Here is a 27,889-nt window from a genome sequence, read left to right as displayed (position 1 = left end):
TCTGGGGAATATCTTACTTCTAAAAGTTTCCTGCCAACCTGGCATTTGTGTAAAATTTCCAGTCTGTATGAGTAAAGGTAACTAATATGTTAATCTTAACTCATACTTTTGTGTTCATTTTCTAGGGAGGGATGAGCTGGAATAGTCGGACCTTTAATCTTGCTATGTATTAATGTACTTGGCTCAGTTTACTAGAAATCTTCTTTTTCTCAGAAGCTCAGCTCTGTCAGTTATAATTAAATATGGACATTTTGAGGTCTTGTCAAGTCTATCTTAAAATAACTGTTTATATTGCCCAGTGCTGCCCTATTTATACAACTTGGAAGAATTACAGACAAGAATTATAGACAAGAATTATAGACAAGAAATAGATAGTTGCTTATTTCTAAATCATGACAGTTTGATTGGATACTAATCTTGACAGGGATTTACACGCAAAAATGGAAGCTCAGAAATGTTTGGAGGGCCAGGTATCATACCAGACTTTCATGCTTGAGGCCCCAGTGGTCCAGGTTCAATCCCTGGCACCATCAGATGCCAGAGCTGAGCTGTCTCTCTAGCTCTTAAAAAATTAATTAATTAAAATAAAAAAGAAAGATTTTGAAACTGCTATTCAAAACTCATCAGTTTCTGGTCATAATTTTGGGCTCCAAAACAAAATAATATAGTCATCACATCTCTTAGTTATAGGACAGTTAGCTTTTCCTAGATTGTTTCATCTGGTTCTCACCACCCATAATGATAACCAATCTTCTCTGACTTCTCTGCTTTTTAGTTTTGTGTCAATTCAAAACTCAGGCCAACAAAATTCTTTGAGATGCTCTAGCTTTGAGGGTAGGAAGAACAGGTAGAGGAGTCTTTTTTTGATTGTGGGGTGACACATTCAAATTTTGGTGGTGGATATGGCTGGTGTGAAATTATACTTCAGGAATTCTATAGTATTTTAAACCCATGGCTAAGTCATAAGTTAAAATTGTGAAATCACAAGATATGTCCACATCTTGGAGACTGCAGGAAGTATTTCAGACTTAAAAAAAAAAAAAAAATCTCTGGACTCTGCATTTCAAGGAAGTTTCAAGAACACTTTATACTTTCCTGAAAGTCTCCTGGGTAGTAAATGGGAGGGCAGTTGCATTCATTTTAGTTTTTTTAACAGATCTCTACCTAGAACTCAACATCTCTCTCAGTTCTATTCTCCTTCATTCTTTTAGCATCTAGATAATGAGAAGATATCTTGTAACCCAGCCTTAAACTATTGAACCCTCAAGCCAATTATTTCTCTGTGATAATAACAGTTTCTTTGGTACTTTCAAGGACCCTTTGAAATCTCAGTGAGAGGGTGGATAAGAAAAGCCATCCTAAGTAATCTCACATCTAAACGTTGATGACTAAGTTTGTTTCTCAAAGACTGAGAAAGACAAATGTAAATAAATAAAGATGAGAGTTGTTTTTTTCTCCAGATTCAGAATCGACCATTCCCAGGAAACTAGAATATCTATCAGTAGACTTCAACTTTAATAGACAGGATGGTGACTAGGGTCAAATTTTCCAGTATAAGACAGAGCACAAAACCTTAATTGAAGTCATCTATATCTGACTCATTGTTTGTGATGTCTCTATCTAGAAAGGCTATATTGAGAAACAAACAAACAAAACATAACTGTCTTCCCTTTTCCTGTAGTTAGAGATTTGGACTGAAAGGCGTGGGGTCTCAAGTTCAATCCCCAGCATTGCTTATGTTAGAATGCTATTCTGGATCTCTCTCTTCTTTCTCTCTTGTGTACATAAATATTTTTTTTAATTAAGCAGTATGGCTAGATTAACATTAAGAGGGTAGAAAGTATTGGAAAGGGTAAAATATTGGAAAAGATTCTGATTATTTTTTACATACATAAATCCCCTGGAATTATATGCAAAAGTGTGTGTGTGTGTGTGTGTGTGTGTGTGTGTGTGTTTTCATGGAAGATGACTGTTAATCAAAAACAATTAAGGGGGAGTCGGGCTGTAGCGCAGCGGGTTAAGCGCAGGTGGCGCAAAGCACAAGGACCGGCATAAGGATCCTGGTTCAAACCCCGGCTGCCCACCTGCAGGGGAGTCGCTTCACAGGCGGTGAAGCAGGTCTGCAGGTGTCTATCTTTCTCTCCTCCTGTCTTCCCCTCCTCTCTCCATTTCTCTCTGTCCTATCCAACAACGATGACAACAACAATAACAACTACAACAATAAAACAACAAGGGCAACAAAAGGGAATAAATAAATAAAAATAAAATATTAAAAAAAAAAATTAAAAAAAAAAAACAATTAAGAACCATTATATCACTATACTGATTACAACATCTAAAGTTCATCTATGAAAAATTTTTAATTAAAATAACTTATTTTGAGTTCTTAGCATACACAATTATATTTTCCAATGTATTGACTAAGAAATATCTATTTCCATTATTTGAATGTATGTTTAAAAATTAATCCAGACTTAACCAATACAAATTAACCTATGAAAGCACCTTATGTGTTATGAGTATTTTTAAATTGTAACATGTACAAGCATTATCATGAAAGTAACTAACTAATGCTTTGACAGCCTCAGTTCAGCTGTGTGTACATGCAAAACAAGGTTAGATAATTTTCCCTCTAAGAATAGCAAAATAACTATTTTTTTTCGTTATAAGTATGAAGTTACCAGACTTAGACTATGTATACATTCTGAAAAGGACCTTAAGAATAAGTTGCTTTGAAATTACAAGTAGAAGTTTTCTTTAGAAAAATGGTCCACAAATAACTTTTTTTTTTCTTCTAAGAGTTGGTAATTTTGTTATGTAAGAATTTTTGAAAGACAAGGTAGTCCTACACTTAAATGTTTTGTTTATGAAAACTTAAAATCTTACTTCTCAGTTTTCAATTCCTTTTTCTTTTTCTTTTTTCTAATGAGAAAAGCAAAGATAGCAAACTTGAACTAAGTCACAAGTCCTCACTATCCTTGATTCTTAATGGCCTACTAACAAAATGGTTATCTTGGAGCTTAATGGATGCAAGATGGTGTTTCCATATTAACTATGTTCTAATACTTTTGTGGAAGAAGAGTGAATTTTTCTTCTTTTTCCCAGAATACCTGAATGCTCCTAAACTCTAAATACATAAGTAAACTAGGGCTTTACTTTTGATAGGTTTTTCCTCTTTTTTTTTACGAGTGATGGAAGTGGTATAGGGTTTTAATTTTCCTATAGTTTTCAAATGGCAAATTTCACTGGGGCCATAAAAGAATTCTCCTATCTAGCCAGACTTTGCAGAAACCACCATTGATGCTAGCTGAAGAGTAAAAGCTTGGCTATGTTGACTTGGTCTCTTTCCCAGACAGTTAGCAACATCTGGAAGTTAAATCCTTCACCTTCAGAAGCTGCAGTGATTCTGATTCACCGTGGTCCTGTTTAGTATGTCTCTCTATAGCGATACATGTGAGTAACTGGACAAAGGAGATTTTCCTTCTAAAACCACTGCCTTATAATTTAGGATATACCATTTCCAGGGTGCTTTCAATTTCATACTTGCCTTCTAAACTACTTGGTTATGTAGCCATTGGGTATTTATTATTATTATTATTATTAAAAATTAAGAATTAGGGCCAGGAACTAGTGTTTACCTGATAGAGAATGTGCCTTACCATGTATGAGGCCCTGGGTTCCATCCCTGACACTACATGGTAGCACCACAATGCTGGAGGCAGCTCCATGAACGGTGGAGTGGTGCTATAGGATCCCTCCCTTCCTCTCTTCTATCAGTCTGAAATAAAAGGAATAAAAACAGTCATCCTGGGAACAGTGGGATAGTACATACATAAGACCACAGTGCAGGGTTAGGGAGATGGCATAATGACTATGCAAAGACTCTCATGTCTGAGGCTCTGAGGTCCCAGGTTCAATCCCCAGCACCACAAGCCAGAACTGATTGGCACTGTGTGTGTGTGTGTGTGTGTGTGTGTGTATGTCCCCCTCCAGAAAGAAAAAAAAAAGTAGTGAAAAATACTTTTAAAAATTTATATATTTCACTGTTTTGTGTTAATCTGATCAAATTTATACTTATATATTAACAGCAAGGAATTGGTTGGTATATTTTTGAATAGGAGCAACTTTTACAAGCCCCACCCATTACCTTGTCTCAGTCAGGGAATTCTATACTCCCCGGCAAAGCTCTTTGTGCATGCCACCTTATGGGAGAGGTAATGACCTGTATAGCTAGAGAATTATGCCTGTACCTGCTTGTAGTCACAGAAGCACTCTGTAGCCGAGAGTCAGAAGTCTACACTAGACACTCCCTTCTGACTAATATCAGGTATCTTACGATGTTGTCCTATCCAAATCCACCCCCACTTAATTTTATAAATGAGAAAGAGGAACATGAGAGATAATAGGCCACAGAGCATAGGGGACTGTCAACCAGAGATTTTTCTGAATGCTGGCACAATGTTCTCATGACCCTTCATGTACAGATCCCCTGGAAGTGAAACTAATTGGAACTGTACAATGTGTAGTCTTTGATAAATGGCATAGTATAAATATTTGCCTAAGTTTTACTATATGCCAAAATTACCTTTTATATTTGTGAAAATAAGTTCAAAGGAGGAGACAGCTAAAGTTCCAAAACAGCAGCTTCTGTATTTCTTTTACTACTAACTAAAGTCCTACATGTTGGTGGCTATGTTGTTTCAGACATATGTGTTTAAAATAATCACTTCACCGAAATTTAAGCAGATGGAAAATGCTTGGAAACATTCACTTGTGTACTTAAAATAGATGCCTACTTCTAAAACAGATAGAATATTGCTTAGAACACTTTGTTGAATATTTATTGAGCTATAGGGCGTGTGGCTTGTCGATTCTTTTAAAACAAGCTTATCAGAGTTTGCTTAACACCCATAAGGGCTAGATCCTATTCAATGTCAGAATACCAACTGTCATAATACAATTGTCTTTAGAAAGATGTAGCATGCCGTAAAACGATGGGGAGGGAAAGGGGATGATTCTAGTGCCACATTACATAAAGGTGCAGTTTTGACCCACAGAACAGACATTAAATAAACCAACGTAGCTGTGTGGGAAAATGATCAGTATATAATCTATTATCTTTAATTTTATGTACATGAATATAATGTATGTCAACTTTGTACATGAGATACATACAATATTTAGACATATTACTCAACAGATAAAAATTTACAATAGCAATATAACTGACTAGAGGGCTGTCCACTCCATATACTTATGATTAGGATCTGTGCTTTAACAGAAGAAATGAATAGTTTACAATCATAGAAACACTGACATTTAAAATGAGACTTTATAAAATAATTTATATATATATATTTATATATATTCTAGCATCTATAGAGAAGAATGATTTGTATTTGTGGGTATGTGCAATGAATGGCATATTTTAAATTTCTAGGTAATAAAATAATTTAGAAGCAGTTCATGCAGTGGTCAAAGCAAGGGACAGCAGTTCCTTCAAGATATCCTCTACCATTAACAACAACAGGCATCAGACACAAATTAGGTATCACTGAGGCACAGGAGAACAAATCTCCTCCAACAATTACTCATTTACACATCAATATACACAAGCTGATGGCCTTCTTTTTCAGGGTATGAGTCCAGCTAACAACTTGTCTTAGATGTGGGAGCAGTCAGTTTACAATTAAAGGGATCCAGTGTCCGTCCTGAAGTCCAGTGGCAGCCATAACTCTAAGCCAGGAAACTAACAGAACTTCCGGGTTTTCACCACTTTACTCTGGTACTTCACAGAGTGCCCTCCATGTCCTATGACATAAACATCCAGCAGGTAGGATTTTCCAGGCTGGAGGCCTCTGATGGTCTCTGTGGTCACAGCCTTCTGTAGGTTCTGACTGTGGAAATACTTACAGAGGACCTTTTCTGATTTCTTTCTTGTATCAGGTCCCAGGCACTGGTTTAGTTCTCTTTTCTTCTGGTCTTCATTGTAATTGCTGTCCACTTCCTTTTTGTAGATGCAAAACTTGTTCCTTTCCTGAGTGCCAAGCCATGCCACAGTGACTGAGGAACAGGTACGGAGCTTGTCAAAGGTTTTGATTCTTGTGTCTTCGGGGAGTGAGGGGAAGGACTGCTTACTGGGCCTCGTGGTGGTAAGAATTTTCAACATGGATGCTCCTTTTTTGTTGCCTTTCAGGCGGATGAGGTATTTTGCTTTAGGTTTCCCTCGGAGCTGGAACTGCCGAATGCCTTCTACATTCTGAGATAGGAGAAGTTTCCCGTCTCTTCTCACTTGGATTTGCACCGTGTCCAGGCAAGAGTGAATAAAGAAGGTGACTTTCTGATGAGAAGAAACTGGGGCAAAGTGGAGAAACTTCACCCCCTTCCTTTTCACAAAGACATCTGTGACTTTCCCATCTTTGAGCTCAACTGTCTTCTGTTTTGCCTCTTCCTTGGTCCTGGCAAAGGTGCCCACATAGGCAGTGCTCATATTGCTATTGATGTTGACCACAAAGACATCGAAGTAGTACTGTGTGTCCGGCTTCAGTTCCGAGACGGTAAAGATGTTCTTGTTCCCGATGCAGATTTTCTGAATGTCTACCCTGGGCCTTGAGTAGACATGCCGCCCAAATTTAGGAGGAGGCTTTGCTAGGAAGCTACGCTCTTTCCCCAGATTATCTGAGGGAAATCCAAAGTGGGCAAAGTCGAAGGGGCTAAAGTCCAGACCAGGCTTGGGAGCCAGCATAAAAGCATCGTCGGCACTCAGCTTTGCTTCCACGGCACACAGACTCTTGAAATTGTGCTCCTTGTTGATGACCAGGCAGTACTGAATGGGCTGTTTCAGCAAAGAGGCCATGGGACTTGGTTTCCAAGCCAAAGTGACTGTGGTGCGTCCCAGAGAGATGACATCTACTCTAGGGTCATAAGGCAGTTCAGGATAGGGCTGGTCTGACTCAGGAGTGGTGGTGGCGTAGATTTTGAAATGTGTGTCTTTCTCTGTTGAGAGAAGCTCCAACTGGTATAAACCAGATGGGGAGCTGGAAGAGATGAAATATTCCACATCATTGCCCTTGTAGGAGAATAGCTCTGTACCTTCTTCACTGATGATCTGCTGCTTCTGCTGTTCCAAAGGCTCTGGGTCACCTAGAAGGTCCAAGAGAAACATGTGTGCTATCACTTTCCACCATTTTCTTGTACCTGGATCATGCTTTGTCTCCATTATAATAATAAAAGTTCCTGCAGCTGTGCAAATAGCTCAAATGGTAGAGCATCAACCTTGAATGCTCAAGCTCGCCAGTTCAATCCCAGGCACACATCATATACCCGAGTGGTGCTCTGGACGATATCTCTCTCTCTCTCTCTCTCTCTTTTCCTTTCTCTTTTTTTTTTTCTCCCTCCAGGGTTATTACTGGGGCTCAGTGCTGGCACTAAGAATCCACTGCTCCTGGCAGCCATTTTTTTCCATTTTATTAGCTAGGATATAGAAAAATTGAAAGAGGAGGGGGAGATAGAGAGGTCAAGAGACACCTGCTTCACCATTTGTGAAGTGTCCTCCCTGCAGGTGGGGAGTGGGGACTCAAATCCAAATCCTTGAATGATTCCTTGCACTTAGTACCATGTGTGTGCTTACTGGTGTGTCACTGCGCCCTCCCTTTCTTTACCTCATGAGGAAGTCTCACATATACAATAAATACAAACAAATCTTGAAAAAAGAATAATAGAAGTTCCCAGAAGAAAATTGAGCAATAGAGAAAAATAATTAGTTTTTTAAAAAACTCATTTAATCCATGATTCAGAGACAATTTTTTATTCATATTTTGGTTTATTTTCATTTACTTTTGTCTTCTACATCTTTTCCTAAAATGGATACTATTTACTTTCAGTTTTTCTTCCTGTAAAATATTATTTATTTGCATACATATATATGTCTCTAGTGAGTCTCTATTTTTGAGTACTGTTTTCTATACCAACAAAATAATACTGTGGGTCAATTTTTGGTCATTATAAATCAGATCCTTATGTGTGTGTAAGGCATTACTGAAGTTTAATTTCCTCAGTATAGGTCCTAAGTAGTAGAATTTATAAGTCACAGACTGTAAAGTTTTCATAGAGGAATCCCCACTATCCCTCTACTTCCTAAAAGAATTCTTTCAGTTTTGCATTTTGCTGGCCAGTTATTTCACAAATTTCACTTTTAAGAGAAGGGACTGGACAATATCATTAAAATAGAGACCATGAAGCAAGCACCATTGATAGTACTTGATGGTTAATGTATGGGACATGTGCTCGGGAATAATATGGGGGAAAGAACTAAAGTCATATTAATTTTGTCCGCTTTTGTCCACAGATATCCTGTCTGTACTGAATATCGTTTAGAGAATAGTGTGTAGTCACCAACTGAGGAGACAAAGATGGGAAGGAGCCAGTCTTTCGAGCTTATCACTTCAGACTGAGAATGAGCTGTGTGGAATTTCCAATCCCCAGGCCAGGAGATGAATACAATCATCACACAGCTATTCATCTTTTCTCTTGGTCTCAATGCACCTCAAGTGCACTTCCCCTGTGATCCTAGCTAAAGGATCCCCTGTCATTGCATGTACCTCTTCTCAGCACATGGCTGTGATGCCCTACCCAGAGCCCTACCCCACTAGGGAAAGATAGAAACAGGTTGGGAGTATGGATCGACCTGCCGACACTCATGTTCAGCAGGGAAGCAATTATAGAAGCCAGACCTTCCACCTTCTGCACCCCATAATGATCCCAGGTCCAGGATCCCATAGGGATAAGGAATAGGGAAGCTTCCAATGGAAGGGATGGGATATGGAGTTCTGGTGGTAAGAACTATGTCCCTCTTATCTCATAATCTTGTCAATCATCATTAAATCACTAATAATAATTTTTTTAAAAAGAGCATCATAGCTCCAGGGCCTCTTGCAGACTCTGCTTATCCATTTCCTTGTCTCTATGATTTGCTTTTTATCATCTGCATTGTCTTTTCAACACTTTCTAAAGACAATTTTATTGAAGTGACAGTGGAGTGGAATATTATATGGGTTTTGATGAGCATCAACATCATTCTGAATCAATGCCTGTTCACAGTATATTATACTTGTCACTAAAGTCTAATTCCATCCTTCACCAGCCAACTGATGTGTTTTATCTAACTGGCCCACCCTTTTTATTCCCCTTTCCCTTCTAGTAACCATCTGTAAGGTGTCAAAAGTCTTATGTTGTCAAAGTTGTCAAAAGTCTTATGTTGTCAAAGTCTTATGTTGTCAAAAGTCTTATGTTGTCAAAGTTGATTTTTGTTCATTTGTGAACTTTGTTTATGTCCCACACAAGAGTGGAATCTGACAGTACTTGTTTTTCTCTGGTTGAATCTCACTAAGTATTTAATCCACATCTAGGTTTATATATGTTGTAACAAAAGCAAGACTGTCTCTTCTTCCTAGCTGGGTAGTATTTCATTTTGTATATCTAGCATATCATCTTTACTCAATTGCCTGTCAATGGACACTCAGATTGTTTCTAACTCTTGGCTATTGTGAATAATGCTGTGGTGAACATGGAGGCACAGACAGCTAACTCTTCATCTGCCTTTTTTCCATTATCTCCAACTGACTTTCTTTTTCATCCTGGACTTTCAGTGATGCTAAATGCCCTTTCCCACCCTTTTTTTTGTGTCCAACCTTGATTCTGGAGAGATCAGACATTCTTTATTATTATTATTTTTTTAAACCAGAACACTGCTCAGCTCTGGCATATGTAGGTGCAGGGGGTTGAACCTGGAACCCTGGAGTTTCAGGTTCATGAAAGACTTTTGTATAATCATTGTGCTTTCTCCCCAGCCCTGGGATCAGACATTCTTAACTGTGGCTGTATGTCAGGATATTTTATAATTTCAGTGTCCAGACCACACAACAGGACAATTAAATCATAACCTCTGAGGGCAGACCCAGGCACTAGTAGTATTTAAAGCCCCCAGTGGTGGTTCCATTAATCAGCCCAAACTGCAAACCATAGTTAAAGGGTCTAGTCCAGACTTTTCCTTACTCTCTCACTCCTTACATCTCCACAACTGTCTCTTCTGGCCTTTCATTTTACTAAGATCAGCGCCATCTGATATTACCTTTCATTTCTTTCCTCTCTGTCCCAAATCTCGGGTGTGTCTGATGGCCTGTGATGTCTGCTAACAAGCAACCCTGTGGGGGGGGGGGGAGGGCAAGGGGAGGAGGTATGAGGCAGACCTAGAGGTGCTTACCTGAGCCATCCCCACTGGATTCCTCAGGCAGCTCCTGGAGAGTCAGCTTCCACTCTAGAGGTGCATCACATGGGGTTACCGTGACAGAGAATGGGGTGTTGTCTTCCTCTACCACAAAGAAATATCTGTGGGAAAGTGCAGCACTTCAGACTGAGATCAGGCACTCAAGATGTTCACAACCAAGACTCAGTGGAAAACAAACTGGGTTGAAACATATAGAAGAATGACAGTGGACCACCATGCACAAACATAAATAAGACCAAAGATAAATAAATCAAAAGCATGGACATCGAACCAGATACATAGAAGAAAACATTGCAAAAACACTTTGTGATCTACGGTCATCTTCATAGGGAGATGGGAGGTTCTACCTATGTGTCAACAATTGTACTGTAATTCATTAATCCGCCAGTGAAATGATTACATAGTTGGCTCATCTTTTACTCATTTAATGGAGCACTGCATTGGACTGGCTGTTTGACACAAATCATGATACTTTCAGCTTCAGGTTCTGAAAGAAGAGGTACTTTTACAACACTGTAAAATAATAAAATTTTGAACCAAAAATATTTAGTCTTAGTAATCAGTGCTTGTAGCCTGGGAGGTGGCAGAGTGAATAAGGTATTGAACTGCCAAGCATGAGATTCTGAATTCTACTCCCAGCACTGGGACTTGCCAGAGTGATACTCTGGAACTTTCTCTCTACAATACACATCTTCTTTCTCACAAGCAAACAATCATTTAAAAAGCAAAATAAAAAGAATCAATTCTTTGTAGTTACCCTGTAGGCAACTCAGACATATGTAACTGCTATTTCAAAAGTCACACACACACATTTAACTTCTGACTTGTTTATCTTGTAAGATGAAAATTATAGTGCACATCTGGCCTACCTATGCATGTACTATGGAATTTACAACTTTTTATAATGCTATAATTACTCATAGTTATGGTTAGGAATTCTTTTGGCTAACATGCTTGCAAAAGCAACCACAGTTGATGGTTCTGTTGGCAATAAAAGTAGTAAATTTCTTGTGAAGACATTTTCAGGAACAGCAAGTCTACCAGAAAGGTTTGATTTAAAAAAAAAAAACTCAAAATTATTTTTACCACCACCTTGCTGGCTATTTTTACTCCATGTTTCTCCGTTCTTTTATTGAGAGAGAGAAACTGAGAAGGAAGGGGGCCATAGGGAGAAAGAGAGACACCTGCAGCCTCACTGTTCTTGAAGCTTCCCTGTCAGGTGGGGACCCAGGGCTTGACCCTAGTTCTTGCACATGATAATATGTGCACTCTCCCACACTTAAAGACATCTAATTTTGACAGGGAGGCCCAAACTATTAAATAGAGAAAAGAGAGTCTTTTCAACAAATAGTGTTGGGGAAATTAGGTTGAAACTTGCAGAAGAATGAAACTAAAGCACTACATCTTACCACATATAAAGTAAACTCTAAATGAATCAAGGAGTTGGATGTTACACTAGAAATTATCAAATATTTGAGGAAAGTATCAGAACTGTTTCCCATCTAGACTGTATATGAATTTTCAATGAAACAGGTCCAATTGCAAGGAAGACAAAATAAATAAATAAATAGCCAGTGGGACAATGTCAAATTGAAAAGCTTCTGCAGAGCAAAAGAAACCACCACCCAAGCAAAGAGACTCCTTATGGAATGGGTGATCTTTACTAAGTACACATCAGACATAACATTCATAACCAAAGGACATAAAGAGCTCACCAAACTCAGCAACAACAATAACAACAACAACAACAAATGACCATATCCAAAAGTGAGGAGAGGATATGGAGAATATTCACTGCAGAAGAATCCAAAAGGCCAACAGGCACATGAAAAAATGCTTCAAATAACTGATTGTCAGATAAATGCAAATAAAGACAACAATGAGATACCATTTCACTCCTGTGAGAATGTCATACACCAGAAAAAATAGCAGCAACAAATGCTGGAGAGGTTGTGGGGACAAAGGAACCCTCCTGCACTGCTGGTGGGAATGTCAATTGGCCCAACCCCTGTGAAGAGCAGTCTGGAGAACTCGCAGAAGGCTAGAAATTGACCCTATAATTCCTATGACCCTATAATTCCTCTCCTGGGGATATATCCTAAGGAATCAGTCAAGCGCATCTAAAAATATTTGTGTACACCTATATTAACAGCAGCACAATTTGTAACAGCCAAATCCTGGAAGCAACCCAGGTGTCCAACAACAGATGGGTGGCTGAGAAAGTTGTGGTGTATATCCACAAAAGAATACTATTCAGCTATTAAGAATGATGAATTCACCTTCTTTACCTCATCTTGGATGGAGCTTGAAGGAATCGTGTGAAGTGAGATCAGCCAGAATGAGAAGGATGAATATGGGATAATCTCACTCATGGACAGGAGTTGCAAAATAAGAACAGAAAGGGGAAACGCAAAGTAGAACCTGGACTGGTTTTGCTGTATAACACCAAAGGAAAGGACTCTGGGGGAAGTTCTGCAGGGAGAGGTTGTTTTAGGTCCTGGAGCAAGATAGTGGAGGAGGACCTAGGCTGGGGGGTGAGAGAGTTTTACAGAAAAATTGAGAAATTTTATACATGCATCAAAAACTGTATTCACTGTAAATCATTAATCCTTTCAGTTAAAAAGTATTTAAACAGTAAAGATCACTGTATTTATCAGCAAAAATATACCTATCATTTGACACTAAGGATTTCTGTTGAATTAAACAGCCCAGTGATTTAAAAACATTTTTTTCCCTGGGTTTTGTTTCACTTTGTTTTCAGACAGAGGCAGATAAGTAGAGAACGAAAAAGCTCTCAGGACTGGAGCTTCCTTTAATGCTCAGGGGTGGGGGGGCTGGCTTGAACATGGATCTCACACATGACCATGCAGCACACTATACAAGTGAAATAGCTATTTCATTGGCCTCAAAGGCCTTTTTTTTTTAAGGGCAATAAAACTACTGCTGAAAGTAAAAACAATGCTGTATCATCTTGCAGTGAATAACTTAGATGATTTCGTTTAATTGCCTTTCAAAGCTTATAATCTTGCAAGCAAGGAAACAGTGGTTTTTAGTTCCACCAAGCCCAGAGTTACTCACTGGTTCCATGTCACAGATAAACAAGCCTCACCTCCTGTAGACTATAGCTGCTGGGTATCTTTAATCACTTCCTGCTCACCACTGAGAGCTTCTCACAGCCTTACCACCAGGGCACTCTACTTCACCAGTCTCTTCTGCAGTTCCTGCTCACCTCCCCAATGTCTAACCCATACAGGAAGGTGATCCAGAGTCCGGGATAGGCTGTCTCTTTTCTGTTTAGTCTTTTCTGTATGATCTCTCTCAGGCTCATAGCTTTCACTGCTTTTACAAGAACAACACCCAGATTTAAAGCGTCAGCCTGAAATTCTAGATATGAGTAGTTTATTGCCATCTTTACTTAGATATGACAGAGAATTTCAAACTTAAGATAGCTAATGCAAAGTTCTGGTTCTTGCCACATACTCTCTCAAACCTAGTCAGCTTCTATTCCTATCTATCTCTTCTCAGTAAATGACACCTGCAATGCTTAAGATGTTCAGGAACAACAGTGAAGGGTTATTCTTAACTCACTCTTCCCTCCCTCCCTTCTTTGGGCCAGGGATCAAACCCAGGACTGTATACATACAACGTATGTGCTTTAACACTGAGTCACATCTCTAATTTCTTCACTTTTTTCCTTCCCTCCCTCCTTCTGTTCCCCACCAGAGTTAAGGCTGGGGCTCAGTGCCTACAGGACTTCATTGCTTCATGTGGCCATTTGTCTGGATAGAGCATGAGAAACAAGAGAAAGAGAGAGACAGCATGAAAGGGAGACATCTCCATTGTTTGTGAAGCTTCCCCTCTGCAGGTGGTGACCATGGACTTGAATCCAGGTCCTGGAACATGGCAACATGAGCTCTAGGTGGGTGAGCCATCACCAGGCCCTACCCTGAAAATTTTCTTTTCTTTCCACTCCACACATACTGAGTCTGTGGATTTTAGTGAGGTGGTGGGTGAGGGGTCCCATTTGTAAAATACACTGGGAATCCATCAGTGTGTTCCATTTTCCCTGTTATCACCTGATTCAAGACACCTTTACACCCCCCTTCCCTCTAGGGTTATCACTGGGGCTCAGTGTAGACACTAAAAATCCACTGCTCCTGGTGGTCATTTTTTCCACTTTATTGGATAGGACAGAAAGAGACTGAAAAGGGAGGGGAGATAGAAAGAGAGAGAGAGAGAAAGAGAGAAAGAAGAAGAAAAATAATGGGAAGGGGAAGGGGAAGAAGGAGGAGGAAGAGGAAGAGGATGGGGAGGAGGCTACAAAAAAGCACCATTCAACTTTCGCTCTGGCTCCCATGTGTTTTCAGGGATTAAGCCAGGGCATAAGGCATGAGTTCTATCTGCTAAACTACCTCCCAAGTTACCCTGTGTAGCTTTGCAACATATTCTTGTTATTGAAGTAGTATTGTACTCTGACACTATGTAAATGTCATGTACACAGCACTGAAAATCAAGATGTGCATGTACTACATGAAGCTCACTGTGAGCTGTCCAGTTCTGTCCTTCACCATATAGCTTTGTTTTGATTTTCCTATCCTACTTGGCTTCTGGCAACCACTAGTTTGTTTCAATAGTCCAAAAGTTTCTTACTGTTTTATTTAGTCCTTTTATTTGTTTTTAAGCAGTCAAAATACTTGAAGCATTATGTGAGCCCAATATGTTGATGCTAAGCTAAAATCAAGGTGAAAAGAGTGTCAGTTTTATCACTGTTTTGTTTGAATTACTCAAAGCCTGATCGTATTGTTTAAGGAAGTGTTGTCCTTGTAAGACTCAATGCAAACCTTTGAAGAATCATAGCTATTTAGTTAATTTTATTTAACCCTACATAATCCTTCTTAGAAATTTCCTATTGTCCTGTAGGTGAGAAAATAGATTTCCAAAATGTCAGGAATGCAAAGACAGCCCCTTCCACCCAAAAGAAGCTCACAATCAGGAGGAATCAAGAGTCTTCATTGAATGGGTTAAAGGTTCCACAGTCTTTGTTTTTTCTTACTTAAGAGCAAAAAAAAGACAATGGTATTTGAAGGTTGACTGTAAAAGATTCAACCTTAGTCTTATAACTTTCTTTCAGAGATGTCTTTTATGAGCTTAGTGGCAAGTAGAATACTTCAGGGGGAATACCTTTTAGGCGTATCTCTAAAGAGATAGCTGCTAATTTCGGCTCCATCTGGAATTACGGACGAATCATGAAAAAATGCCTTGTCCCGCATCTGCATTTGAAAAAGTTCCTCATCTCGAGTGGGTAACTTCTGGGCCCTTGAGCTCAAGGGTAACAGCATCCACAGCAGAAACCAATGGAGGGGCATCATCCTGGGACAACAGAAAAGAACGCTTAGATTAGTGCTGTAAGCAGGCACTGGGGTAGAGCACAGAATTCTTAATGGGTCAACATTGTCATAGCATTGTTAGGTACTTTGAAGTATATTCTATATTCTGGATCCATGCATATACTCTGGAAGGTAACTTTATTGTTTTTTTGTGGTTTTAAAAAATATTTATTTATTACTTTTTGTTGCCCTTGTTGTTTTATTGTTGTAGTTATTAATGTTGTCGTTATATAGGACAGAGAGAAATGGAGAGAAGAGGGGAAGGCAGAGAGGGGGAGAGAAAGATAGACACCTGCGGACCTGCTTCACAGGCTGTGAAGTGACTCCCCTGCAGGTGGGGAGCTGGGGGCTTGAACCGGGATCCTTATGCAGGTCCTTGGGCTTTGCACCACGTGTACTTAACCCACTTTATTGTGTTTTTTTTTTCCTTCAAGCTCTTTTATGGAGTTGAGAATGAATTTACTAGAATTTCTGGTGTGTAAGTGATTTTTAAATGAAAGAACATTGATTTTCCTAGAGATGCAAAGGGAAAAACTATATACACTTCATCATGGCAGAAGCCTATATGATCACTGTAGATATTTATATCACAATGTGTGGAGGGGCTGGAGATAGTTAGCTCACCTGATATGTGTACAACCCAGGGTAGAGCCCCTGGTAGACCACATCTGAGTTCTATGGTATTAGAGAGGGGGAGGTGTGACCTTGGTGCTGGGGTCTCTCTGTTTCTCTCTTACACTCACTCTGTCTTGTTCTTTTCTTCCTATCTGAAAAAGTCAGCCCAGAATGGTGATGCCCCAGTCACAATTTACTAAACAAATAAAATAAAATGGCTCAGAGCTTGAACCCTAACCAATCACAGAGATGCACTGATAGCCAGAAAATTATGACTGCATTATTTTTTTGTTATCCCTGAGATTTCTCCTCTCAGAGCTGACTATTCCAGATACATATACATAGAGACAGAGATACATGGGTCAGAGAAAAGGGGTGGGGGAACTCCATCACCAGAGCTTCCTCTAATGCAGTGGGCATTGGGCTCAAACCTGGGTCACACACGAGACAAAACAGCGCACTAGCCAAGTGATTATTTTGCTGTGCCCACATAAATACTTTTACTCTTGCTTAAAATCCAGCTAGTGATTATACACATGCATATCAGTCTAATTACCCAAAACAGATTTTCATAAAATCAGAGATTTTCAGAGATGAGTTAAGTGCAACTCCTTCACAGAGTAAGCGGATTTGGCGAGAACATGAGGTGAGTTATTGACTAAAGCTGAATTGCAGCAAGATGATCAGATTCTCCCACCCACTGTCGGTACAAAACCCTTTACATCATCTCAGAAAGTGGTCCTCGTTTGCCATTCTCAGATCAGCTTCTAGGGAAGTTGCACAGTTAGGTCATCTGTCCTGACCCCCCAGAGAGTATTTTCAGTGAGTCACACTTTGGCATTCAGCACTAGCTTCCAGTGTAGTTCCTATGAGCAAACATGGCTCCTTCTTGACTGTGTGTTTATGAAGGGTTGCTGGCAAGGAGGACACTACCATCTACCCACCTCAGAGTCCCCACCAGGTAGAAGCCTCAGGTAGGCAAACTCTTCTTCTGTCAAGTGCTTGTGAAAGGTCTGCAACCTCTGAGGATTTGGTACATCCCCCCACCCTCTTGCCCCCATGAGAAATGTGTAAAGAGTTAAGCTTTCCCTTATCTTGCTGACAACATACATAAGGGATTTCAAGTATTAGGGAGGGAGGTGAAGGCTTTTTACAGTTGAGGACTTTAAATATTGAGAAAAAAATTAGTGCAAATATTTGGCATAATTTGAAATGAGACACAGCCAGGTCTGTTTCTAAATATTCATGACTGTAGCTATGAGGTCACCTCTACTTGAAATATCACTGGACTTTACTTTTCTCTCCTCAAGTGCCATAAAAAATAGGTTCATATAGCTAAAAAAAAAAAACTCTTTGAAGGGAGTAAGACTTCCTTTTTTATGAGAATGTGAGAAACAGTGTCTTTATAGTGAGCTAGTTAAAAAAGATCAGTTTTTTTTAAGTCTATTTTTTTTCCATGTGCTCTACAGTTTTCTATGCAAAATATCTGCTATGACTGAGAGGTTATCAAGTGCAAAACAGGGTGCCACGTTCGTGAACTGCATGAGTGCCTTTAACCCTCATAGTAACCATGTGAAGTAGGAGCTGTTCTTATATAGAAATAAGACTCCTTTCATGTAAAGACAAGACATAAATCCAGGTGTACCTGACCACAGACTCCAAATATTTAGTCTTTAAAATGTGTTTCAGGAAAGTCAGGGTTGCATTGGATCGACCTTCTCGTGGTGCATCCCGTGAGTACCCATTCATTGGGGAAACTGACGATCCTTCCTAGCCGACTGAATCCACATGGATCCCAGTCACTTTCAAAGCCAGCAACAAGCAGCTCCTGACAGCTTTGCTGTTGACTGGCTACGGAAGAAGGGCAAACGCTAGAAGAAGAAGAAGGAAAGTCATTATAATCTCACACAGGAGGCTGTCATCTACCAGGTTGTATCTCCATTGAAAGAAGATTTAACTGAGACCAAATGATCTTCTGCTTCTTAGTGTCAGCTCTGAATTTGGTCTGTGATGGTAGGCAAGCTCCTTAACTACTCTGGACCTCAGGCTTCTGAAAAGAACAGATCAGTAATCTCTGAACTCTTGATAATGGCTGAATCTGAACTAAATACCACTGTCCTCTTCCCAGCCAGAAAGCAGTTTAAGAATAAGCACAGGTCTCCTTATATGTTTCATTAAGCAACCTGCCCTCAGTTATGCAAACAATTGTGAAGAAGAAATCCAAGGAAAATTGAAGGTATTAGTGGTAGCCCACAAGCTACTAGTTGCAGACAAGGGATAGAGCTACCAGACATGGCTGACTGGATTAGAATTAAAACCCAGTGAACCAATTTTAAACCTTCAAGGACATGGTGGACCAAAATGGCTGGAATTTCCATTCATAGCCCTCGATCCTACCCCTCTACTAACAGAAATAGCAAATGAGTAGAATCTGACCTGCTGCCTCTGTTTAGAACTATGTCTCATTTCTGCATACGGAAGCTTGTTCCTTTTGCTTTGTAGTAACAACCCTGGAGCTTGTCTCCTGAGACCAGACAATAAAATGTGCCTCTGTAGAAATGGCTAGATGTTGGCTCTCCACACTCATTAGTGACTTAGAGCAAACATGCCAAGGCAGCCTTTGCTTGTGAGAGCCTTGAAGTGTCTGCCCTAGAACCTCTCACGAGCAGCTTTCCCTCACTAAGTCCCACGTTGGCAACTACACAGCTGTCAATTGCACAGATAAATGAGACAAGCTGTTTAAGGCCACAGGGTATTTGGGATATATAGGTCAGACCCAGAGTCAGAGAACTGGCTGCCCTTGGGAAGACTTTTCTATTAATTAAAACAATTTATTATCAGGTGAATTTTGAATCAGTAACAATATTAATATTTTGCAATGTGCATAATACATGCCAGTTACTCTTATAAGATATGTATCAGTGTGTGTGTGTGTGTGTGTGTGTGTTCTTTTCTAATGCTAGCCAAAACCCTATGATGTAGGCACTCTTATTTTTCTCATTTCAGAAATTATGAAATTAAGGTGTGGTCAGGTAAGAGCATCTAGTGAAAGCATGACATGAGAAGTGTGAACTGTTCATTAGAAGTAATTTTAGCGCGCAACTGGTTAGTGCGCGGTACTTATACAGAAGTAATTTTAGCTACATGATTAAGTATGTATGATACGACATATTCTCCTACTGGCTACTTAGCAAATTAGCATTGACTTAGGTGAGCAATTTAAATTATAGTATTATGCAAAGTTTGTAATGGAAAGTCATTTCCCATGGTTTTGAAAACTTTGGGAGCAGAAGTCCTGCTTGCCTTTGTTCCAGATTGTCTCCTCCTAGATGTTTGTGTGCTAAACAGTTTTGGAAGATAAAGCCCTTGGAGCCAAGAGTAGGCATGGTCACTACTGAGTATAAAAGATCTGGGCTCTCAATGCACAGGATCTTATGCTGCAATCAAATGCAGTCCACCTGACTGAGCACACAAGTTACCATGGCAAGGACCTGGGTTCAATTCCCCACTCCCCACCTGCAGGGGGGAAACTTCATGTACAATGAAGGAGGTCTGCAGGCGTTAATCTATCTCTCTCCCTATTTCCCCTGCCCTTCTCAATTTATCTCTGCCCTATCACATAAAAAGTAGAAAGGAAAATAAAAAGGATAAAATGGCTACAGGGAGCAGTGAATTTGTAGTGCTGTCACCAAGCCCCACTGATAAGTCTGGTAGATTTAAAAAATCCATTCTATGGGGTTATATATGTTGTTGTTGCCATCAGCCCTTCTTGGTCTCAGACTGTGGAATATAGGAGTCAGGAAGTTGGGGAGGTATAGAATAATACAGAATAGCACTGTGGATAATGTCACTGATCTGAATGGAAAAGTCTTTTGTCTTTGACACAAGAGTTTCATGTCCTCTTGACCCATGAAACTATGGCAGGTTAGCTTAGTGGTTGGCAAGCAGAATAAAATCTTGACTAAGCCCTGATACTAAGCTTTGACTTAATGAATTATTTTACTGGCTTGTTTACTTTCTGGCTCAGGTACACATTTCTATTTATGTTGCCAATAGAAAATAGAGTCAACTTTGTCTTTTGTTTATTAAAAAATACTCTTATATTAAAAGGCAAAAAACTGTCAGGGCAAAATTCTGGTTTCTGAAAGATATTTAACCACACCAGTTAATGTGAAAAACAGATACTTTCCCGAGGGGTCGAAAACAAGCATGACTTGAAGAAAAAAAAAACTTATTTTTTTTAAAAAACTTAATTTATTAGACCTTATGTTTTATAGGATTAGTGCTTTCAATTATCCTGTCTAGTCATATTCACTATTACTAGGTAACAACTTACCTGGTTATTAGGAAAAATTAATCATTCAATCCATTTGACCAGATTACAGGTATATTTTTTCCCCAAAAAACATGAAATTAAAAGAAGAATCAAGGGGCCAAGCGGTGGCACATTAGGTTAAGCACACATAGAAGGAAGCAAGGACCGGCACAAGGATCCCTGATTGAGCCCCAGGCTCCCCATCTGCAAGGGGGTTGCTTCATAAGCAGTGAAGTAAATCTGCATGTGTCTATTCTCCCTTCCTCTCAATTACTCTCTGTCCTATCCAAAAAAAAAAAAAAAAAACTGAAAAGAAAAAAAAGAGGATGGTTTTAAGATGTTATTGATGCTTTTACCACCAAGAAATAGTCACATTCAGATATTCAGCTTAAGAATTAGTCACTTAAAACAAGTAACTGAAAATGAATTCTTTTATAGAAGAAAAAAAGTGCCCTCTAATGGTCTAACTTTCCTTCTCATTCCCCCCCCCGCCCTTACTGCTAGGTATCTAGAGCTTGCTTTTACTTAGATTTAAAGAATAGATTAAATAGCACTTCCTGGACTTTCCCTTTCAGCATTATTTCCTTTGTCCCAGCAATCTGGTGGCTGGACAGCAAATCTTGCTCTCTTTCCACAATCAAGCATCCACTTCAAATAGAAATTGAATGTTGCTAGGATGATTCCAAATATTTCTACTTTGCTAGGGAGATCCGTCAACATGCTTTCGAATTTATTCACAGCCAAGAAAAACTTGGTGGTGTTATCCTGTTACTGAGAAGATGAACTTTATTTCTTGAAAAGTTCTGGCTTATCAAGTAAATAGATGCTGATCTGAAATACAGATTTTTTTTTTCATGTTGTCAGAAGCCTCCTTAATATTTGGCCACACTTTCAAGTCCTACCAAGCTGAAGTGAGAAAATACAATTTATTTAGGGGGTCAGTTGTGGCACACCCAGTAGAGCACACATGTTACCATGCCTGAGGACATGGGTTCAAGCCCTTGGTTCCCACCTGCAAAGGGAACCTTTACAAGCAGTGGGCCAGTGCTACACATGTGTCTCCTCTTCCATCTCTCTATCTTTCCTCTCTCTTTCTCTCTATCTCTGTCTCTCACCATCTATCATAAAAGAAAGAACAAAAAGGTTACTGGAAGCAGTGGAGTCTTTGTGCAGGCAACTGAGCCCCTGTAATAACCCTGGTGCCACCTCGCCCCCTAAAGAAAGATACTCTCCTCTGAGAAAGAGAGAAAAGAGATAGAGAAGGAGGGAGGGAAAAACATATCAATGATGTGCTGTGCTATGCCTCCATCTCTAGAAAATGAATTATTGCTGATGGGAGGGGGTGTTACCCTTTGGAATGCCAGTGTCCTAGATAAAAAGAAGTTCTCTGGTGAAATAAAACTGCCCTAAGTTTAACCATGTGGTAGACTAAAACAGTAGAGTGAGGTTTGGGCACTGTCAAGTATATAACCTTTTATGAAATCCATGTAAGTCACACATACAAACTGTCTAGAAACATTACATGAGTCCAGTTCGTTGATATTAGAGGAAAATGAGCAGTAATTTAATTTAATGTATCTATTTGGTCACCAGGGCTGGCACCAGAGCACAGTGCCTACATAAGGAACTCACCACTCCCAACAGCCCTCCCCCATTCTTGTTGTTTGTTTGGTCAAGGGTGAATGATACAGATCGAAAGTAGAGACACTTGGAGGTCTGCTCTACAGCATGTGAAGCTTCCTCCTTGCGTGGCTTGAACCCAGGTCCTTGTGCATGGTTATATGTACACTCTACCTAGTCCATCACCACCAGGCCCATAAGCAGTGATTCTGCAAAACCTTCCAAGTATGAAACTGTGCTTACTACAGCTCAAGAGTGGTCAGAGGGTGTCCTCTGGATGAGAATGATGACTACAGCTGCTCCTTCACCCCCTCTGTAAGTCTCCTAGACCTCCACCCACACGGCATGCATAAAGGTGGCTTTGTAGAAAATGTCAGTGACAGGACAGGAAATATTTTTTTCTCTGTTCTTTCATTTGATAGGACAGAGAGAGACTGAGAGGGGAATGAGGAGATAGGGAGAGATATCTACAGACCTGCTTCACCACTTGTGAAGCTTCCTTCCCAGGTGGAGACTGGGGGCTTAAACTTGGTTTACTGAGACATATGTGCTCAACAGGGTGCACCACAACCTGACCCCTAGGTTAGAAAGAGAGAGAGAGAAAAAGAGAGAGAAAGAGAGAGAGAGAGAGAGAGAGGGCCCTGAAATTTCTTCTAGTGCAGTGGGGTTCAGGTGTATAACTTGGGTTACACACCTAGTAAAGCAACAAACTAACCAGGTGAACTATTTCTGCCGCCCTATGGAATTTTTTTTTTTTTGTTCAGGAAAGGTAGGAAGCAGAACAACAGAAAACCGAAAAGCCCCAGCCATTCTTAGATTGTAGAGTTTGCAGTGTTCATTCATTCTATGGAGCTTTTAGCATGGCTGAAATCAATTGTCCAATGGAACTTGCAGATTCTATTCCCCCAGAAACTCATGGAAATACTTATGAACTGGAAAAATGGCCATATAGTAAGCAAGAAGGAAAAAAGTAGAGAAAGTTAGGATCAGTTACCAGTATATCAACCAAACATCTAGATGACCTCCATTATTCCCCACACCATAACATGTCTTCAAAGCAAAAGTGACATGTCCCAAGTGTCAACAGCAACAACATGACTGTAATTTTTACAAGATTCATTTTCAATTACATCAGATTGGTTTAGTCAATTTGTCAATCTTGGCTAGACCACTGATTCACTTAGTAAATGTAATAAAAATTTTCTATTTGAAATTGTGTCAACAGTGAGAATAAATATATAAATATGGCCCATATTATTCTACTTTAAAAGATATATTAAATGCAAAAAAGATATATTATGTGAATTTAACCACAAATCTTAATTGAAAACCTTGCCCTAAGCATAGGAAAATATTCCAAACCACCAAGAAGCTGTCTTATAATATAGAATGCTATTTAGTTGTATTAACTCACTCATGGGAGGAACTTGCAAATCTGGTAAATAAAAAAGTTCTTTCAGGTTTTTATGTAACTGACCAAGGATCTCTGAAATGAAGTGTCGCATAGATTAAAGGCATTATGAGTGTTCCACTGAGTTCTCAGAAGAGTAAGTCTCCCTGTGAGTAACATGATAGAAGCAAGTTCCACCATCCCTGTGTCCCCAAACATCAACGTCCTGCAAATTCCTTCCAGAAATGTGAATGTATTTGCAGCTTTTTCTGTAGTACAAATATTTGTAAAAGAATACAAAATTAAAAAAAAAAAAAACAGCTTGTAAAAATGTCAAGGCAGGTCCATATGAGTCTGGTCAGATTTATCCATCTAAAGATGTCACACAAAGTATATAATTAAAATACCACCACGGTGTCCTTAACATTCACTTAGTAACTGTCCAAAGTAGCCCAATCACATGTAGGTCACAGACATGAAGACAATTTATAATAACCAAGAAGACGGCTGGGCATTATGCATTTACTTGAGAGGCGACTGCATCTGGAATACATGAAATCCAATGCTTAATTACAGCGTGTGGTGGAAAGTACAAGATTACAATTGAGGGAGGGTAATTTCAAGGAATGGCCTGCCGCAGAGACTTCTGTTATTTTCTTTTCCTTGGTAAGAGCAAATATTTAGTCTTGAGACTTCTATTTTTAAACTCGAGGGCATTTGACTTGGTTTGACTCACTCATGCCCCATCTGATAATAAATCTGATTTAGTTGTACAGAACAATAATAACAAAAAAGTAGCCGCAGGCCAAAGGAAGGGTCCTGCCAGTGAACTAAGTAAAGGGAGTCTATCTGGTCATTTTGTTTTGCATCTTACCATATTTTCTTATTGCCACTAAGGCTATTTCTAGGGCTTTATCCCTGAATGCTTTTACCATTCCCAGCAGCCATTGTTTCTTTTTCTTTCTTTTTCATAGAGGATGAGAGACAGAGAGAATCAGAAAGAGAGAGCAGAAACACCTGCATCATTGCTTCACCACTAGCAAAGCTTCTCCTTTGCAGGTGGGGGCAAGGGGCTTGAACCCAGGTCTTTGCATGTCAGCACTCTACAGAGTGCTACCACCCAGTCTCTGTCTTAACACTTTATTCCCAGCATGGACAGACAGATCCCTCAAGGCAGAGATGCAGCAATAAAAAAAATTTTTAAAAAAACTATCTATGCTAATCTCAGCATTAGTTCACTAGATAGGTGGGTGGGGTGCCTTGACATGCATTGGGCTCAGATTTGAGCCCTGGCACCACATAAAAGAAACAGTCATGGCAGTGGAGGAAGCTAGGGTGTTGTGGTGTCTCTCCTTCTCTTGATCTCTTTTTTCCTGTCTCTAACTGAATGAAAAAAGTGGCCCAGAAGCTGACAAATTGTACCTCCATTTGGATTGTATACAGGGATGCCAAGCTGGAGATGTCAACCTTCCAACTCCAATTATCTGCCACCAAGGTGCAGATACCATCCTGAACTCCTTGGGCAGAAGACCTCACCAGTGTGCCTGGGATCTCACCTCCCCAGAGCCCTACCTCACTAGAGAAAAATAGAAACAGGCTGGGGGTGTGGATCAACCTGCCAATATCCAGGTCCAGTGGAGAATCAATTGCAGAAGCCAGACCTTCTACCTTCTGCATCTCATAACGTATTTTGATCCATACTTCCAGAGGGGAAGAAATGTTATGGGAAGATGAAGAGATGGTTTTGAACTCCAATTCCATCAGGACATGGAGAAAAAAGAGAAAAAAAAAAGAGACAGGGGCTGGGTAGTGGTGTACCTGGTTATGTGCACATAGTAGCACACAGAAGGGCCTGTCCAAGGAACCAGGTTCCAGCTTCTGCTCCCTACTGCAACAGGGATGCTTCATGAGCAGTGAAGCATGTCTTTAGGTGTCAATCTTTCGCTCAGTCTCTAGCTACCCCTCCCCCTCAATGTCTCTTCACCCAATCGAATAAAATAGATGGGGGGAATGGCCTGGAGCAGTGGATTCATAGTGCTGGCACCAAGTCCCAGTGATAACCGAGAAGGAATTTTTTAAAAAAAAAATTGAAAAGGAAAAAGGAAGAGCATTAAGAAGTAGTAATAGGTGTAGGTGTGACTCAGAAAGTAAGAGAAGGCAGGACCATAGGGGAAAAAAAAGGGCAAATATATACAAGTATAGATATTATAGAAATAATAGTCAACCCATATCTGTGATCTTGGGAGCCTTAATGCAGTTTACAGTGGAGGGAATGGCAATACAGAACTCTGGTGGTGGGAAAGGTATGGAATTATACCCTTGCTATCTTATAATTTTGCAAATCAATGTTAAATCACTAATACAAATATTCCACAAAAAATTATGCTTGTATGAGGTCTTACCCCAAGAAGATAAAATAAAGCTATATTTATTTACAGAAGCAGTTGATTGCACTTCCACTTGCAAACAATGAAAATGCTTACTGACTTCAGTTGGTCATTGTTTGGAATGCAGAAATACCATTGGCTATGATAACTGGACACTGGAGGGAAATGGAGCATGGGTGGTATGGCTTGGTATGTTTCCATGTTTGAAAAGTATGAAATGAAGCAAGTGGAGAGGAAGAGCTTCTGATCAGGCCCTAGAGTACCCTCTGTCACAAGTATTCTACATGAGGTCTTATTCTGCATTAACTGGAGATAACAAGTGCCCTATGCTAACTCTACTGTTCCGCTAAGCACAAGATCTCTGTTAGGTGCAGAATCTGGGGACCAGGGCTCTCTAAAGGCAGGCTGTCATTACACAGTTGAATGATAACCAAGGGTTTTAGACTTCATTATGTCAATAATCTGGGGATTAGGGACCGGCACAGGCACTTCCACTGCCTTGATCCCAACCTTCCCTCACCACCACCACTCCTCTATGGGATTGCCAACTGTCATCTTGGAAGGAAATTAAATTACTATGGAGAAGCAATGTAAAATTAAAACATGCCAAAGATCTGAATAAAGTTTCCATTCTGTCAACCCCTCCCCTCAGATCAACAGAGTGTGCAGTTCAGAGTGGGGCCAAGGACAGGTGATCACACTATAAGAGATGGTCAAGCTCCTAGAGTAAGAACTGCCTGAAAGAGGGGCCGATTTGAAAGCAGGGGACCCTGATCCCCCCACATTAATGGCAATAAAGGGGGGGTAATCAATAATAAAAATGACCAAAATAAATGGACTAAAGATAGGTGTAGTCTTTGACCTAGGGAGCCAGGCTTGTGTTCTGTACTATAAGGAGGAGTAGCTCTCCTAAGATGTATGTGTTGGGTGATCAGAAGACAGGATAAAACTCAACAATCAAGAATATAATGTGGGTATGGTTTGACCTGCTAACATCCATGTCCAGCAGAGAAGCAATTGGAGAAGCCAGAACTCTCATCTTCTGCACCCCATAAAGAATTTTGGTCCATACCCCCAGAGGGATAAAGACTAGAAAAGTTTCCAATGGAAGGGATGGGAGATGGAACTCTGGTGGTGGGAACTGCATAAATTATATCCTTGTTATATTACAATCTTGTTAATTATTATTTTAAAATAATATAATGTAAAGCAAAGGACTCTGGGGACAGAGGGCAGGGAGAGGGGTGGGGGTGGGGCTTTCAGGTCCCGGTACAAGATGATGGAACTAATTTGGGGGTGAGAATGTTCTCCAGACACCTATCTTAGTGAGATAAGAAATTGTACTATGTGCCAACAACTGTACTGTAACCCATTAACCCCCCAAACTCCAATAAAGACAAAAAAGAGAATATAATGCAAAGTAAGACTCAAACAGAATGTTATCTTCTTCCTATGGTATCCTCTGTGTTTGCAACTGAAATAGCTGGGACCATTTCCACCATCTTTAGGAGAAGCTAGTAATTCCTGGAATAATGAAAACCCTTAAGGGAGGAATAATATGCTTGGTTGCTTTTCTTGCTTTAGTTTGGCAACTAAGCCTTATTTCCTGTTGATCTGCATAAAAATAAAAATGACTTCCTGTGCAATGTTTCCCCAAAGCACTTAGGCAACTGCACACCCATTCTCTCCTGAAATTTAGCTACAATTGGAGCATGGCGGGTTGCCACCAATACTGAGCATAGTATACATCAGCCTGGAAAATGAGACTCGAATTTTCAAGGGCAACACAGGCTGAGTCCCTGCTCTGTGGACCTATAGCCTTCAGCGGTTTGCAATTAGGCCTAGTGGACATTAAATATGCATCAAAGTGCCCTACAGTGTGAGATAACA

At 39.9% G+C, this 27,889-nt stretch overlaps 1 protein-coding gene across 1 annotated transcript in view; it reads right to left on the bottom strand.

Annotated features, from left to right (window-relative positions):
- Window positions 1-563: 563 nt before the first annotated feature.
- NDNF (neuron derived neurotrophic factor) overlaps window positions 564-27,889 on the bottom strand; it is a 45,725-nt gene continuing 18,399 nt past the window's right edge. Inside the window, exons 2-4 of the mRNA XM_060186085.1 lie at window positions 15,467-15,655; window positions 10,262-10,386; window positions 564-7,143 (exon numbers count right to left, since the gene is read on the bottom strand). Of these exons, the coding sequence (XP_060042068.1) occupies window positions 5,750-7,143; window positions 10,262-10,386; window positions 15,467-15,654 (1,707 nt within the window). The 5' untranslated portion in view covers window position 15,655 and the 3' untranslated portion in view covers window positions 564-5,749. The remainder of the gene's footprint in view (window positions 7,144-10,261; window positions 10,387-15,466; window positions 15,656-27,889) is intronic.

This window comes from Erinaceus europaeus, chromosome 2 (assembly GCF_950295315.1).
Source record: "Erinaceus europaeus chromosome 2, mEriEur2.1, whole genome shotgun sequence".
Classification (NCBI taxonomy): Eukaryota; Metazoa; Chordata; class Mammalia; order Eulipotyphla; family Erinaceidae; genus Erinaceus; species Erinaceus europaeus.
Note: the sequence above shows the minus strand (reverse complement) of the source record. Positions and strands in the feature narration are given on the sequence as shown.